Below are 16,406 nucleotides of genomic sequence, written 5' to 3'. Positions count from 1 at the left end.
AACACCTGTGCTGCCACATCAACTCTGCTGCTGCTCCGTATGTGTGGCCTAGAGCCTATTGTTCACACCACATCACAATGGCCCCCAACAACCAGCTCCATTACAATAACATCTGCTTCCCAGCGTGGCCCACTGCTCAGAGGCACAGACCAGTCCTGGCTCACCCTCACATCAGCAGGCAGCACCAAAACCCTACAGAGCCACGGGGTTTACGCCTACGGAATGAGCAAGAAAGAGCGGATGAAGAAACAATCCTACAACAGGGCCTATCCAGCACAGGTCAGTAATAGACCCAACCAGTACTTCAGATAGGGCCTTTTTGCCGAGTTTATATCCAAAAAATGTACATGTATGTTAAAATCTACACTCCTAAGTTGGAGCCAATGGTGCACTCCTGAAAAGCGTGTTTTCTCCCGTTGAATAGACTCCCATACTCAGTTGCCACTGTTACTATTCCTTCATAAACAGAAGAAATAAACAAGCTTTGGCAAAGCCAATAGGTCTGCCGTGGGCTGCTAGCCTTTTGGCTTTGTCAATGTTGGTTTTGTTTTGGTTCATATTACCATTGTCTTGGGAGCTCCTGAGATTTCTCTAACCGTTAAAAACAAATACAAAAAGCAAAAACAAAACTGGTCTCAAAAAGCACCACTTGTGGTCCCAGGCATTGAAGGGAACTATACTTGCGTAAAGATGTGCTCCTTGTGACCGAGCAGAACGACCTAACTTGCGAGTGAAGTTAGCCAGTGGTTGAAGTGGGCTGGCCAGCTGCCCCACGCTGCGCGCTGTGGTGGGTGAAAGAAAAATGTAAACTACACAACAACAGCTTAATGCATGAAGATGGCTGGCTTATAGTCCGTATTAGTAAGTATATTATATACAGTTTTACTAGAATAAAGATCATAACTAACGCCAGGCATAACAAGTATTGGCAAAGTCAATAGGTCTCCCATAAGCAAGAGCAATGGGCTTTGCCAATGTGTTTTAGCTGTGTTGTTCACCATTGTGGCTGGGGGTCAGCATTGTTAAACGTTAGTGACGCAGAGAGTGATGTGGAGTGTTGTAGAGTGGCAAGGTGAAGAGTGGAGTAGAGTATTGTAGAGTGAAGTCGCAGAGAGTTTTGTGTATTGGAGTGGCATAGTGTGGACTCGCGTGCAGTGGGATACACTGGAGTGGCATAGAGTAGGGTGGACTGGTTTAGAGCTAAGTGGCATAGAGTTTTGCAGAGTATAGTAGTGTATGCAGTTGCATTTAATGCAGTGGCACTGAATTCAGGGGTGTATATTGCAGTGTCGCAGAATGCAGTGGCGAAGATTACAGTGGTGCATAGTAGAGTGTTAAGGTGCAGAGTGGAAGAGTGCAAAGTTGAGTAGTGCAGAGTAGAGTGGAGTAGGGTAGAATGGCATGCAGTGGCATAAAATACAGTGGTGTAGAGAGGAGTGGCGTACAATTGAGAAATGCAGAGGGCAGTGGTGCAGAAACGAGTTGAGTGGCATACAGTGCAGAGTAGAGTGGCATAAAGTGCAGTGACGTAGAGTGGTGTAGAGTAGAGTAGCATAGAGTGGTAAGTGGTAGAGTATAGTGCTGTAGAGTGCAGTGGGGTAGAGTGGAGTAGAGTGGAGTAGTGCAGAGTAGAGTGGCGTAGAGTTCAGTGGCAGAGTGCAGTGTTGCAGAGTAGAGTGTCAGAGTGCAGTGGTGTAGAGAGGAGTAGTACAGTGGCTAACAGTAGAGTGATGTAGAGTGCAGTAGCACAGAGTGGAATGGCACAGAGTGGAGTAGAGTGCCATAGAGTGCAGTGGCATAAAGTATATTGTTTCAAAGAAGAGTGGAGTGGCATAGAGTGGAATGGTGAAGGGTAGAAGGCTGTTTCATAGAGTGGCATAGAGTGTAATGGCGTAGAGTAAAGTGGTGTGGAGTACAATGGCAGAGTGCAGTGGTGCAGAGTAAATTAAGAGTGGCATACAGTGGATTGAAGCAGAATACAAAGGCACAGAGTTGAGTGTTTCAGAGTAAAGTGCATTGGCGTAGAGTGTATTGGAATAGAGTGCAGTGGCATAGAGTGCAGTTTTGCAGAGTGGCATCCAGTACAGTAGCGTAGAGTGGAGTTGTGCAGAGTAGACTGGTGTGGCCTAGACTGGAGTGGTGAGGAGTGAAGTGGTGTAGAGTGCAGTGGCAAGGAGTGCAATGGTGCAGAGTAGAGTGGCAAAGAGTACATTGGCGTAGAGTGGTACAGGGTACACTAGAGAAGCGTAGCGTAAAATGGCTAGAGTGCAGTGGCGGAGAGTGGAGTGGTGCAGAGTCAGTGGCTTGGAGTGATGTATAGTAGAGTGGTGCTGAATAGAGTGCAGTGGTGTGGAATGGTGCAGAGTAGAGTGGAGTGGTGTAGAGTGGAGCATTCATGGTGTGGTAGCACACTTCCCTTAGAGACAACACATTTCCAATTGAAATGACCATTACCTTTGCACAGACATACAGTTTTACCAATAAAACTATACAGTGCACAGCTGAACATGTGTGGAAATTGCATTACCTTGTGTAATGATTTGTTTTGATCATATTAAAGTATTTGTTTCCATCACACTTCAGAAATAATAAAAATATGCTTCATTTGTGCTCCTAATTCTGATATATTCTGAAATACTTGCACAGTTCATTTAAATGTTGTTGTGTGCTAGAAAAAGTTCTTTCCTACCCCCAGTATCCAGCAAGATTGTCACATAAATCCTCTCACTTTGAAGTAAAAGAAAAAAAAGTAAACAAGCACCCTCGGAATACAGTGCATGACATTTGACCTTGGTCTTTGAATGCACAGCTAATGTGACGAGATAAGAACAAGATTTACAGCCCTGTTTACAGAAATGGAGCACTCTGAAGGATACTGTAAATTAGGTTTGGGCAAGGAAAGATGGGAAATCAAGCTGGACAGCTTAAAACAAAACCATCAAATGGAAAGCAAAAAAATGTGAGTTACAAAAAACAAAGTCAATGGCAAGAAAAGGGCAGAATGTATTCCTAAGTCAGCTTTCTGAGTGTCCCCAATTTGTCTTTAGCAATCCAGACAGCTGCACTGTCTGGTAGGCTGCAACCTAAAAATGGAAGGCAGTGCAAAATAACAGGACCGTTCTGAATGGCTGCCACACAGGCCACAGACCTCAGTGCACGGTCTCCTCATGTTTGAACTCACTTTTGGCGCACTAAGTAAGAAATTACATCACTGTTGTGTTGCATGACCTCTCTAGACAAATGCACCATGCCTTTCTTCTGCTGCCTGGCCTGCTTCAGGCTTTACTCACCATGGCACATCGGACCATGGGTGTCCTTGCCTGATAATCTTTGGCCTTCTCAGACCACTGGTGTGCCTCAGAGTACCTCTAGCTGAAGTAACGCTCCAGGGGAGGGACAAATATGTGACAGGAATATTGGATACTCCTTAGCAATGCTTGTAGTTTTAGTTATGACAAGGAGGCATTTTTGTAAAGTGCTATATTGCATTGTGCTTGCAAAAACCACCACATTAGGTTGGAACAGAAAATAAAGCCAGACAATTGAAAAAATTCACCACTAGGTCCAACATTGTGGCATGCACATTTTCGAAGGGCAATGCAACGCTTTTGAATAATTATGTTCAACGTAAAAAGACTATTTTCCCTATCTAGCTTCAAAAATGTCCTTTTAAACAAATTTACAAGAATAGGATTACACACTGCTGGGAATGAAATTATAGTGTTCATCAGCCACCACAGGATTTTCTTGAAAAAAATAATTTATTAATTTTGGCATAAAGGGTTTACATGTAATTAAAATTACCATTAACTCTCTTTGCATCAGTAGATGGAATCTTCTTGTAATAAGGGGTGAGGATGGTTAGGTTGCATACACCAAGGAGGAGTGCAGTTTAGGATGAAACTAGAAGGGCTCAGGAAAATGGAGGGGGCTACAGCGGACGGTTGCCTGAGAAAGGCTGACTCCCTCTGCACAAGCCCCTTTACCCCATTCTTGGATCCAAGGTGGTATATATAGATAAGCTTCCCTAGACTGCTCCCTATATATGGAGCAATTTGGGATCAGCACCAAATGAAACAATGAGTAAAGGCAGTTTAAGCCGGGGAATGAGAGGGGAAAACCTCTCTCCAATCACACACCCTACCTTCAACCGCCCGTTAATCTCAATCCATTTACACAGAGCGATACCATGTCGATCATCTGCCTCTATCTGAAATACAAAGTACATCCTCCCCTCGGGTTGCCACCATTTACAAGATCAGCGGTCTCAAGTTGTTCGACATCAGGGTCAGTGATTAATTTGCTTAAAAAAAGTATAGGGACCATTTCTTTTCTTAAGAGCTTGCCACCGCTGATGCTGAATGCTTGGGTCACTGAATACAAAGGCTTCCTCGCAATCAGTCCACCTCATGACGCTTTCTTCCTCAACTCTACATTTTATGTCTCTTTACTTCACTATAACAGGTTCTCTGCTTTTCCCCCTCTGTCTCCATTTTCCTATCTTACTCTTCCTCCTTCTTTCCCCGTTTTCTGTTTTTATCTTGGTATAGGACAATTGCTGATGATGAAAAATGATCGCAGTTCCCCATAATGAGTACTAATGCCCACCACCTGTAACCACTGATAAAAGTTAAACATCAGCCAGGTATAATTAAGAAATTAAGAACCAAGGCCATCATTAGAGTTTGGGTGTAGCGTTATCCAGGAGAGGTGTTCTGCCCTGCCCTAGGGAGAGGTCACAGTAAATGGGTCCCTGTAACTACTGTGGGATACCTGTGCCAGCCAGACCATGGTGGTAACAAGACTGGTTTCTCCAGAGAAGTATCTGCATGGACACGTCTTTAGTGCGACCCAGGTCTATGGGCATGACTTTTTCTGCTCAATGGCCACGTAATCCTTAGAATGGGAGACGGTGTTTGCCCAGGATGGTCACTGCCAGTCTCCAGATGTCCACTGACTAAATCCTTGACCATGTGCTCCCACTAGTGAGAAAAGAGCTGGAAGGGCTGGTCACCCAGGGAAAACCAAAAACAGATTTCTGGGACTACTGTCCCTAAATAGAGGGTACAGTTGCTCAGAGAAAGAATACTTTGAAGGGGGTGGGTGCCGCCCACATAGGTGGAACTATGATTCAGGAGTTACGCGCTCTGAGAGGAGAGCACCCCAAGAGTGACTGTGGTGAGGCCACTTCCGATCTGGTGGGGCTACCTGCACTGTGTTAGAGACAGAGGACAGGAGACCTGCACCAGGGAGACCCCTACATGACACAGACAGTGTGCCACCCTTGAGGATGACTGTGTAACCCCACCTCCTCCAGGAATCCTGGACTGCCAAGTAGTTGTTCAGTCTCAGGGTACCGATCCTGAACTGAAAGGCCATCAGCAGGGTGTCACTCCTGAGATGGCGATTTAAAAACTGTAAGGAGGAGGTCTCGCACCTCAGGGTGAGCCCCCCAACTCTGAGCAATCTAAGTGGCCAGTGAGACGTCAGAAGCAAGTAAGGGACTTATTGCCAAACCCACAGCTGGACGTAAGGCCCGCCCAAAGCCCCAGGTTGGAGCCTCCACTTGGCACTGGATGGCCAGGGGCCTGGTTCCTGACACGGACAGCTGTCAGTGGCCTGTGTTGGTTGGTTGCCTTATGGCCAGAGCTGGTCTGCACCTGTGGGCTCAAGTCTGACTTAGGAGGGCAGAATGCGCCACATCACCTTTTGGCCATTGTGGTACTGTCCGCCTACTGGGATGCATCTGTGAGCAAGTTAGGGTTAGTCGCTTCACAGGTGGGGTCTGCAGGTGAGGAAGGGAATTCTGTATGGACAGGGTTAGAGGTTGTGGGGAGGATAGTGACAGAAGGGTACAGGTAGGGTTAGAGGGGCACAGAACAGACAATTGCCAGTGCAGAGTGGGAAAACTGTTCAAGTCTATCGCCTGAGCAGGGAAAGCCCATCAAGGAATGAATTAGTCTACCTTAGCTCTGGTACCCTGTGTAAAACAATCTGCCCTTACTGTGCGGTCACTGCATAGTTTCCCCCTTTTGCTGGACCTATATTCTTGCTAACATTAGACTTCGGTGCACTTTATCCCTGATAACCAGTGGTAAAGTGCCTGTGCTTCACCTTTAAACAAGGTGAAATTGGCATTTTCTTAACTGGTATATTTAATTTACCTATAAGTACAGAGTATATAGTACAAATTGTACCCACAGCTTCTAATTTAAATGTCACTAGAGGACTGCAGCATCTATTGTGCCATTGAATACATAACAGTGTAAGACATGGCTTTAGGCCTACCACTGTAGCCTGTCTGTGACAGTTTAAACACTAACACTGCAAATTAACTTGTAAAAATAAACCCTTTTGACAGGTCAAACTATCCCATTTAAATATCAATGAGTCACCCGTATGTAGGTCTTGTCGTCCCCAAGGCAGGGTGCATGATATTTAAAAGCAAGACATGGAGAAATTCAATGTTAACATGTTCTTACAGTGACTACCACCCAAAAACTATTTTTCAATGTGACATACCTATGTGGAAAACTAAATTAAAATACTAATACGGAAGGCAATAGGGGATTGGAGAGAACGCAAGATGGCTAATGACCAACTGGATTCCTTCCAGGTGCTCTGGCTGGCCTGGGAGGCAGACCTGAGAGAAATGGCAGATGAGGAGTGGCCAAGGCTACAGCAACCTCTAAAGACTCCTCTAAAGTGTCCAGGTTTCGATTAATCTGATTAAATTACTTCCATACATTGCATGACACAAATTGGGGAAGGTGGGAGTTATCGCCCCCCCCTTACTCCAATTCTGAGAGGCTGAAGGAGACCTCTTTCACCCAATGTGATGCTGCAGCAGCGTGCAACCATTTTGGGAGAGAGCCACAAACTGTATAAGCTACGTGCTGCAAGGACATCCAATCTTACCACAAATTGCCTTCCTGCACACTTAGAAGAAACTGGACATGGAAAGGAATAAACGGGCAGTGCACAACGTAAGACTTCTAATAGAAAAAAGGGAGTGGCTGGCACTGGGGAGATCCTGGCCCTTCCTGTGGCTGAAGAATGGAAACATGGCCTGGATCACTGCATGTGCCTAGAGAGACCAATATATGCATCCAGTGGCTGCCCTGAAAATATACCAAGTTCTGGCATTCGCAGAATATCGGGGGATCTACATAGAGCGAATACGTCTTCAATTAGAATCCTTGATGATAAAATCTGAAATTTCGAGAGCTAGATCACACCCTCTGCCTGTTCGAAAGTTACGCAAGCCCGAACCGGGAAAACTGCGATTCCAGGACACGATAGCCTGGTTAGAAGAGGAAGGCCAGGAAAGGGGAGGTGGAGGACAATACCACACATTTAAATGTTATTTTTATTATGTTATAGCCATATTGTATGGTTCACATTATGTCTTATTTATTAGCCGATGTCAGTGATGTCACTAAAACAATAAAATTTATTATAAAAATATGAATACTGTAACTTAGGAATAGGACTTGCTAGAAAAAAATTAAACAAGTATTTCTAACAGTTATTAAATAGCTAATTGAATTGTTATGTCAGATTTTTAATACATTTTTAGGAAAAGTAACTTTTAGAAAGTCATTTTTTTCCTGGTCTGAAGTTCCTGGGGGCTATTTTGCATTCCTATTGAACATCTCCAAGCCAGCAATTAGCATCTGAATAGGTAGGAATGAGGTGTCAAATTTCTGCCAGGAGTTACACAATAGGTCACTGTCATTTACAGATTGACCTGACTGGGCAGGGATGACTCATTTGAACTCAGCAGAAGGATGGGGTCTGTGAGCATCCATTTTGACATTACAATGTCAAAACCTGCTTGACAGGTCTGCTGGGTTTACGTATAACACTGGGGGTGCACTTAAAAGAAAAAGAACAGGATGGCAAAGCAATTCTTGTGTAGCCACTGTCTGGTTGCCAGAAAACTCTGCTTTTGTTCTACCAGGCTTTTGTCTCTGAGGTTATTCAGGGTTGTTGCTTCAAGCTGGATTTTGGAGTTATATGTGGGAGGACACTAGGATTACCACAGTACGCTTCCCATTAACCCACACCCCAAAAGCCCAAGTTTAGTGTGGCTATAGACTTTCAACATTATGAAACTGCCCAAAGTGAGTAGGGTTGCCCCCAGGAACTTTTACCCCATTGGGTAGGGCTTGCCCAGGAGTCATTCCTAGCCACTAACACTTTGTAATTCTTGGTGCTATTTGTACTTAAAAAAATCTCTGGTTTCCCCATTGGATTCTTGTGCCATTTTGTTTATTGCATTTCACTCTCTTTTTTTAATTCAGTCTGGGTCTTTCAATGTTTTGCGCCTCAAAACTATTCTTAAGGTTGCTTGGGGATATTTTTTCTGTTGAAAGCCTTCCTGAGTATCTGCGGCTAATCCTTATCCTCACATTTGGACTCTAAGAAATCCAGTCGCCCCCTCTCACTTGTGCCTGTTTCTCAGACTTGTTTAGAAGCACAGAGCATTCTTGCTGGCACTTCACCTAATAAGTGTTTTCCATTTCTGTACTGCTTGGCTGCCCGGGTCTTGCCGTTTCAAAGCTGGCATCACCGCTCCCCCACCACCGTTATGGTGCAGCATGTTTCTGGTTAGTTAGGAAAGTCGATAGTCAGGATTCCAGATTAATACTGAAAACACCTGGAAGTATAACAATAAAACTGCGCACCTAGCAATCCATTCGTCCACAATCTGGTACTTATTACACCTGGTTCAGTTCCAGACGGAAAACTGAGTATTTCAAAAAAGTGTTTTAACACTGTGCTGGACACTGTGAACATGCTTAGATCTGTCTGTATAGATGGTTCATTTAATTTCCGTTTCTTGTTTAATTTTCTTCTTCAGCTCCCTAAGTTAAGAGTGTACCACAGTACGCTTCCCATTAAATCCCGCCGCCAAAGCCCAAGTTTAGTGTGGCTGAAGGCTTTCAACATTATGAAACTGCCCAAAGTGAGTAGGGTTGCCCCCAGGAACGTTTACCCCCTTTGTTAGGTTGCATGCGAGTTGTACTTCGATGCTATTACATACCGCTGACATCTCCTGTAGGACTTGAGGTAAGGTCATGTGCGCAGTCACAGTGCATGGGACCATTTCGTGGGAAAAGGCAATCACGTGGGAGTCCTTCTCTGTGCGAGCAACAGCCTACAATAAAATAAAAGTGTGAGACACGTCAGGAAAGACAGAACAGATAACATGGAAGAAAAATGGCTTATCTGAAAATACAGTAATCCAGTGTCGGTATCGTTCACAGATTCGCGTTTGAATTATTCCCTGTCGTTATCATTGGGATCACAGGAATATTACATTATGGACTACAGCATTGTAAAAGAAAGTATTTCATGCAGACCAATACATTGCAGGTTCGTTAGTAGCAAGCATATCCAACTCAATATGATGCCCTACACTCCAGCCAGGGATATCCCCCACTCCAATGTTACCATACTTCACATTGTCGGAGCACAGCACTGCAACCCACAAATGTCTTAGTATGTTGACCCTCCAAAAACGGGAGGTGGGAGTTTACTTTTCCTCGTCTCCGGTCAGGAGGCATTAAGGGTGGTAGAAGAAAACTTCGGTACCGTAGAACCTGTATCAATTCTGGGTAAGGGTACTTTTGATTTGTAAATGTACTGGGTGTTTATCGTTTTTATGTTGTTCAAATAAAAAAAAAAATGTTTTACAAAAATGGTCAAGGGAGGGTGGCACAAATCTATCAAAATGCCATGAAGTATAGAAATGTATGTGGGGGTGACTTTTATGACAAGCATTGTATCTTTCGTAGTTTCACAAGCTTGAATTAAGATAAAGCACTAAATGAAATGGGAAGTGGTAGGAGGCTCCCCTTTATAAGAACAGATATTTCAAGGATATTCTTGCTACAACAGATTTGTTCCTGGTCTGTAACAATGCTTCTTTAAAGGTATGTACAGCAAACTATGTTGCAGACATGCACATGTCTCAAAAGGGTATATGTACAAACATGCCTAACATTGCTGAATGACATGTAGTGCAATGCACTTTGTGAGAGTTAACTCTCGGCTCAGGAAGGATAGAGCTCTAGAGTACCTTCCAATGCGCTGGCTAGAAACAGGGAGCACTTAATGTGAATATCCAAATGGTACAAAGAATTGGACTGCAGATCTGCGAGATTTACGAGGTGATATAGACCCCAGCGGGCAAGCTGGTTGGCAAAGACCTTCTGCTTTGTCACTATTGGCATCTGACCATCCGCAGTACAGGAAGTGCCATACCTGCATCGCGGTTATCTCTTTGCCAGAATGCACACACCAATGTGGCCGGCGCACTTTAGCAAGACTGAATGCCAAGTGAGATGCCATGTTTTTTTGGCCCACTAAGCCTTATGTTTTCTACTTCTGATACAATCGACCAAAGAGGGTATTTGTTTCTGAAAAAGAAAAAAAACAATGACAATGAGTTCTCCTTGCATGTGAGGGCCACTGTTTATTTTTCCTACCGAGGTCCACCAAGCCCGTATCTACCATGTAACACATGTTGGACCAGGGAAGGGAACATATAAATCAGGAAGGCCACTCTAAATAGGGAATATGTTCCAAACAAAGACTGACAGCAACCCTGTTGCAGACAGGCTTCAGTCTGTCTGCAGCTGTAGCTCCAGCAGAGATCATTCAATTGTTCTCCACTTCAGCAATATATGATCTTTATTGATAGACATAAATGTTAGAACAGTTCCCTGCTGTCTTTGAGGACCACAGAACATGTATATACATTATATCAAACTGAGAGGACGATGAGGAGCTCAGCATGACAAAATGCAGCAAATTAGCCCCAGAAAGCCCATCTAGGCAAATTATCTAAGTATTTAAATTGTTTGATTTATAAACAAGTAAAAAAATTATTTCTCAAGACTACATAACAGAACCTAAAACATCCTCCTGCCTAACAATTCTAAACCTAAAGGAAAGGAGCAGCCTAATAGTCTTGTATTATATGACTTAAATCAGCACGGTGCCCCTTTAATGAACTAGGGGCATCTGTAGCTCATAATGCCTTCTACAGACAGTTGACCCAAAGTCAGTTCTTTTTGTCGGTTTGTATGAGTAGAATTCTGGGTACTTTCTCTCTTATTTTTGTCAGAAATTCCTCTCAGAACTTGCAACTCTTCTTTTCAACTTTACTCAACATCTTCTGGTGCTAGGTAGCAGTTGGAGGTGTTCCCCGTTATTTCCACCTTTTCTCAGCAATATGCCTTCCCTTTTCATAACGTGCCCTTCAAGAGGAAAGTAAAAAGATTGAAGACCATCACAAGGTCTGCCTAGTCTGTCTTTCAGCTATGCTTTCATTCAAGGAATGTGAATTTTGCCAAAAAAGTCCAGAAAATCTTTACACAACAGGAAACACCAGGCTGCAAGTGAATCTGGAAGACAAGAGAACCAAAGAGAAGAAGAAGAGTGACAAGGCTTCCTGGGAAGTCTCTGCTTCCACAGTTACTGTGCATTCCTCCACCAAGAACTTCATCAGAGGAAGATCCAGAGAGAGGACAACACAAAAAGATGTTAAAAATCATTGTCATTACTATTAATGTTCCCACTCGATGCCAAATGTGAAGGGGATGATGAGGACTAGTTTGCTGTTGAGGACAGAATTACTGTCAGCATCAACAGCAGATCAACACCATTCACAGCCATCGTTGGAGTCACCATCTGTTCTCTCGATGTCACCACAGCTGTTGATGGCATGCCATTAAATGTCAAGACACCACTTCGTGTGAAGGCACACTTCAACTTTGTACGGGCTGACATTGATATTTCCATGTCGAGTCATTTTCCGGAGTCATTCTGCTAAAATAAGTACAAGTAAAAGCCTTCCCATAAAATCATTATTTTTCTGAGGTTAGATCCCAAGCCAGATACTGTCTCTGTATCTAAAGTTTGCCAGGAAAAGGTTAAGAATCACCATTACTGGCTCAGTCTCCAAATCCTGTATGATCTCCATGTGTCATCTTTCCAGCAGAAGACCCACTGCAAGAACATTTGTGACCTCTTCATTTGCTACCACTCCTGCAATAAAGTCTGCACAAGTTATAAGGCATACCTGCATGTTGTCTACAAGGAAAATTAAATGGACTCCTAGATACTCTTAGTTGGTAGACCAGGCATGATAGTTTGTTTTTCCATCTGGAAATTTGGATTTTTGTCAGAGTGCTTAAGTGGACTCACCATCACCGGCTCAGTCTGCAAATCCTGTATGATCTTCATGTGCCATCTTTCCAGCAGGAGACTCACTGCAAGAACATTTGTGACCTCTTCGTTTGCCACCACTCTTAGAATAAAGTCTGCACAAGGTACAAGGCATACCGTCAGTCATCTACAAGGAAAATGAAATTGACTCCTAGATACTCTTTGTTAGCAGAACTGGCAGGATAGTTTGTTTTTTCATCTAGAGATTTGGAATTTTTGTTAGACTTTGCTTAAGTGGAGGTGCAAAAGGTTTCCTAAATGATCTCCATCAAAGTCCTCACTGTCAGGAATCTCCCAAATAGCCTATACTTGGCAAAGGGAAAGCAGAATCTAGGCAAGTGAAGGAGTAGATTAATTTGCCATGGATTCTAGTGTCTAGAGACAAGGCCTGTGGCAGCTATGTCACAAAGGCAGGGTGTGACTAGGTAAAAGGCTGGTGTTTTTCCCGGTCCTTATGAGAAAAGTTCGAAGGAAGTCACATTGCCTAGCAACATCGTACTGCAAGATTCCTGCTTTCTATACTCTGCACTCAGCCTTTGGTGTCCTTCATATTTGTTTTGTTTTTCCCTTCACTATCCCCATGCATTACAATGTTCCCTTAACACCCAGCAGGCAGTCTCCATTTCTCCTGTGTGGGGTTCATATAACTTATAGTATATACCTGTTTGAGCAGTGATTGCATTTGTTGGCTCCTTGGTTCACCTCCTGCTGAGACCACCCGTATTGGACTGAGTCATTGACTGTGAGAACTTACAGTGTATTACAAGCTTTATCGAGCTGCTTGTATCTCTTTCCTCCTCCTCCACCCTGCCCCACTTTCCCATGGCACATGGTTCAAGGAACCCCTAATCTGTGCTTCTGGGTTAAACCAATGTGGAGGTTTCCAGATATGCATTTGAATACTCCCAGTTTCTCGCTTGTTTTGTGACACAGTTGTTCACTGACATCTTTGACAGCCTCCACCTGTTGATGACAAACACAATCTCTCACATGTAGATTCTGAGAGCAACAAAGCTGAACATTCTGCTGAAAAAAAGTACAGGTCTTCTCAGAAAAATCAAATTTTTGTTAGGTCAGATCCCAAGCCAGAGTCAGTCATTGTATCTAAGGTTTGCAGAAAGCAGTGCCACTATAGATTGGGTGGAGCTAGAAGCTTTCAGTTATTGTCCCTGCATAAACTTAAGACACTCTCCTTGGCTGCGTCTTCCTGCTTTACGTCTGGGAGCCAGCTGAAGATACTAAACTTTCATTTCACAGACTATGCTCTTTTCATTCAACACAGCGAAGAAGAAATGAGGAGTATTAAGAACAGGGCTAAGACCCTGAAAGCAGTTGGTCTGGAAGAAAAGGTATGCATGCCATCCGAGACAGGGTGAGAGAAAAATAATTTTGGAATCAATCCGTAGGCTCATTAGGTTGACTGCTATCACGTAGCAAGCAATGACTTCTCCTTTGTCTCCTTTAGTCGGAGCACAACATCTAAGAGTGTGGCAAAACAGTCAAAAGCACCTTCACTACCTATACCACCAAAGCTAGCTTCAAAATCTCATTTAGCTGGACTGCACAAGAAGACATCATTGATAGAAAAATGAGCAATAGATCAGCCTGCCTTCCTGACAAGGGGAAAGTCAGTCAGTCATAAAAACCTTATTCTGCTAGAAAAAAGCCATAAAAGAACAAAAACACAAAACAGTTATATACAATTCAAACAAACATTAAAACAGTAAAAACATTTTTATCATTAAAACAGAGGAAAGTATATACTTCAATGTTAGTAAACAAACCCCAAACCTGCCCACCCTAGATAGCCAGTTAACAGTACCTATTCCTAATAGAAAATGCCCTTCTAATAAAACTTTCAGATTTTAGGGGAGTCACGATTTGATAAAACTCTAAAACCTTCTCTACGTGAACTAAAACCGTGCATACACAGAAGAGGAAACAGGAAATTTGATCTGGCTGTTTCTAAAGTGAACAAAAATGTAAAAAGTACAATGTGGCTTGTCTTGAAATATTGTCGCAGGGGCAAGGTCCTCGAACCATCCAGCTTGAACTGGAAAAGCTAAAAGAAAGTGCAAGGTGCCCTAATGAAGCCTAGTTAGACAAAATCTATATTGTGAATTTTCTATGTAAGAAAGATAACATTTCATCTCTAGGATAGAATACAGTAGCGTTATCATTACCCAAAAAGGTGAGCTGGGAAGATTGTCGCCAGCGCTTATGCTGCGCCTGCTCAAGATAGGCTGCTTTTATTTGGACCCCGGCTGCGCGCGGAACTTGAGCTGAGTCTTCGAAGAAATCCATAAACCCTAGCTCACTAAGAGTATGCTTCACTTTGCCAAGCCAGGGTATATACTCAGCTTTATCAAAAGCCAGGCAATCCTGAAGAACGTATTCTGAGAATTCTAATTCCGGCGTTTGCAAAATGTTTAACCAAAGTAACAGTGGGGCCAGGCCCAAACAAGGGGAATATTTCCTGGTTCAGAAATAAAGACACCAAGAAGGAACTCAGACTAATCCTACATCTGTGTCTCTGTAGCTCGAGAAGAAGTGGAAAAGAGAGAAGGTCTGCAGGCTAGAGCACCACATCTCAAACAGGGAGTCTGGATGGTTGTTGTGAACGTAAAGAATGCCTACTTCCACAATCAAATTGTGGAAAAACTCAGAAACCTATAATTTGTAGAAGACCCTTCCCATTTCCAATATGAAGTGCTACCCTTTGATCTAAAATCTGGTCCTCGGACTCTCCAATGGCAGGAGTGGCAGCTTATCTCCATGACACAGAATATTAATCTATCTGTATCTGGATGATTAGCAGACACAAACCTACAGAAAGTGGTGCAGGACTTTAGAAACCACTTGGGTTCACAGGTAAAACTTCAAACATCAGTGACCATCCTTGTGCAGATTCTATCCTATCTAGAATCAACACCAGATATAGCACATGGAAAGGCAATTCCTTCAGAGGAGAGAGTGCTATCAGTAAAGGAATAAATGCCATCTCCACTAAAGAATTCCTAATTTATCAGCTTGCTAAATATCCTCCTAACTGGGTTCCAGCTTGTCCCATATCTGCATTGCTGCAAATACAAGCTACTTCAACAATGTCTGGAGGATCAGTGATCTCAATGGAAAGACAACTGGATTGACAAACTTCAAAGCAATCTCTCTCCATGTGGTGCAAAAAGATAAATCTGCTATAAGGTGTGGCTTTTCAACAGGTTCCTCCTGTGCAAACAGCCATGGGAGCATCCCTGTCTGACTGTGAAGCCTTTCTATGCAACCTTTCTTTGTAAGGCCTCTGGTCGAAAGGTAGAGTCATTGTCACAGCAACTTTTTAAAACTCAGCTGTCCACCTATCTCTCAAGGTTTTTCTACCATCTCTGATGATGAACAGCATGATCATTTAGACACAACAAAAATCAAGAATTACTCAAACAAACAAGGAAGAAAGAGGTCGAGACCCTTGTCCCCATTAGCTCATCAAATCTGGTTGTGGGCTCTAGCCAGAGGCCCAACATCAAAGGCATCCAACTGCCAGTAGCATATTAGTATCAAGGAGAGTTACTCACCAGGGTTTATGAAGAAAACCACAAGTGGATGTAAAACAATATGGTTCTTCCAAGTACCTTGGAAGAATTGCGCCACCCATTGGGAGATCTTTTCTCTGCATCCGGAAACAAAGAATATCAAGATTTCGCATATAGGAGGTGTGAACCAGGCTCTGTGGTCCCTGTGCTATCAATAAATTGGTCAACAATAATTCTATATGCCTCTTTAAAAATTCCACTGATCCCTGCAGTCATTTTAAAACTTCGGAATTCCCAAGCCACAATGATTCTGATTGCTCCTCAGTGGCCCAGGCAGGGCCAGTTTCCTTGATAACCTACAGCGGTCATTAAAACCATACAAGGAGTTTCCAGGCAAACCACGTCTCCTAACCAAATGGTCAGGTCAATTTCTCCACCCGAACTAAACATCCACGAGTTTGGCAGCATGGCTCCTAAATTCCGAAAACATGCTAATCTGAATTTACCTCAGTCATATGGACATTTTCAGACAAGTGATGACACCACACACAAGAACCTCTTATTTCTTCAAATGGGAAAGATTTTGTATGAGGCGTCAAAAGAAAAGTCATGATCTCATCTCTTGTCAACAAGAAG

The 16,406-nt window shown here is 43.3% G+C and overlaps 1 protein-coding gene across 5 annotated transcripts in view; it reads right to left on the bottom strand.

Moving 5' to 3' along the window:
* Positions 1-16,406, bottom strand: part of RO60 (Ro60, Y RNA binding protein) — a 556,402-nt gene that overhangs the window by 106,710 nt on the left and 433,286 nt on the right. For all 5 annotated transcript variants that reach the window (XM_069231624.1, XM_069231627.1, XM_069231623.1 and 2 more), the window contains one exon: positions 9,050-9,163. In XM_069231624.1, the coding sequence (XP_069087725.1) occupies positions 9,050-9,163 (114 nt within the window). The remainder of the gene's footprint in view (positions 1-9,049; positions 9,164-16,406) is intronic.

Source organism: Pleurodeles waltl, chromosome 4_2 (assembly GCF_031143425.1).
Source record: "Pleurodeles waltl isolate 20211129_DDA chromosome 4_2, aPleWal1.hap1.20221129, whole genome shotgun sequence".
In the NCBI taxonomy this organism is placed as follows: domain Eukaryota; kingdom Metazoa; phylum Chordata; class Amphibia; order Caudata; family Salamandridae; genus Pleurodeles; species Pleurodeles waltl.
This window is presented reverse-complemented; position numbering and strand designations above follow the sequence as displayed.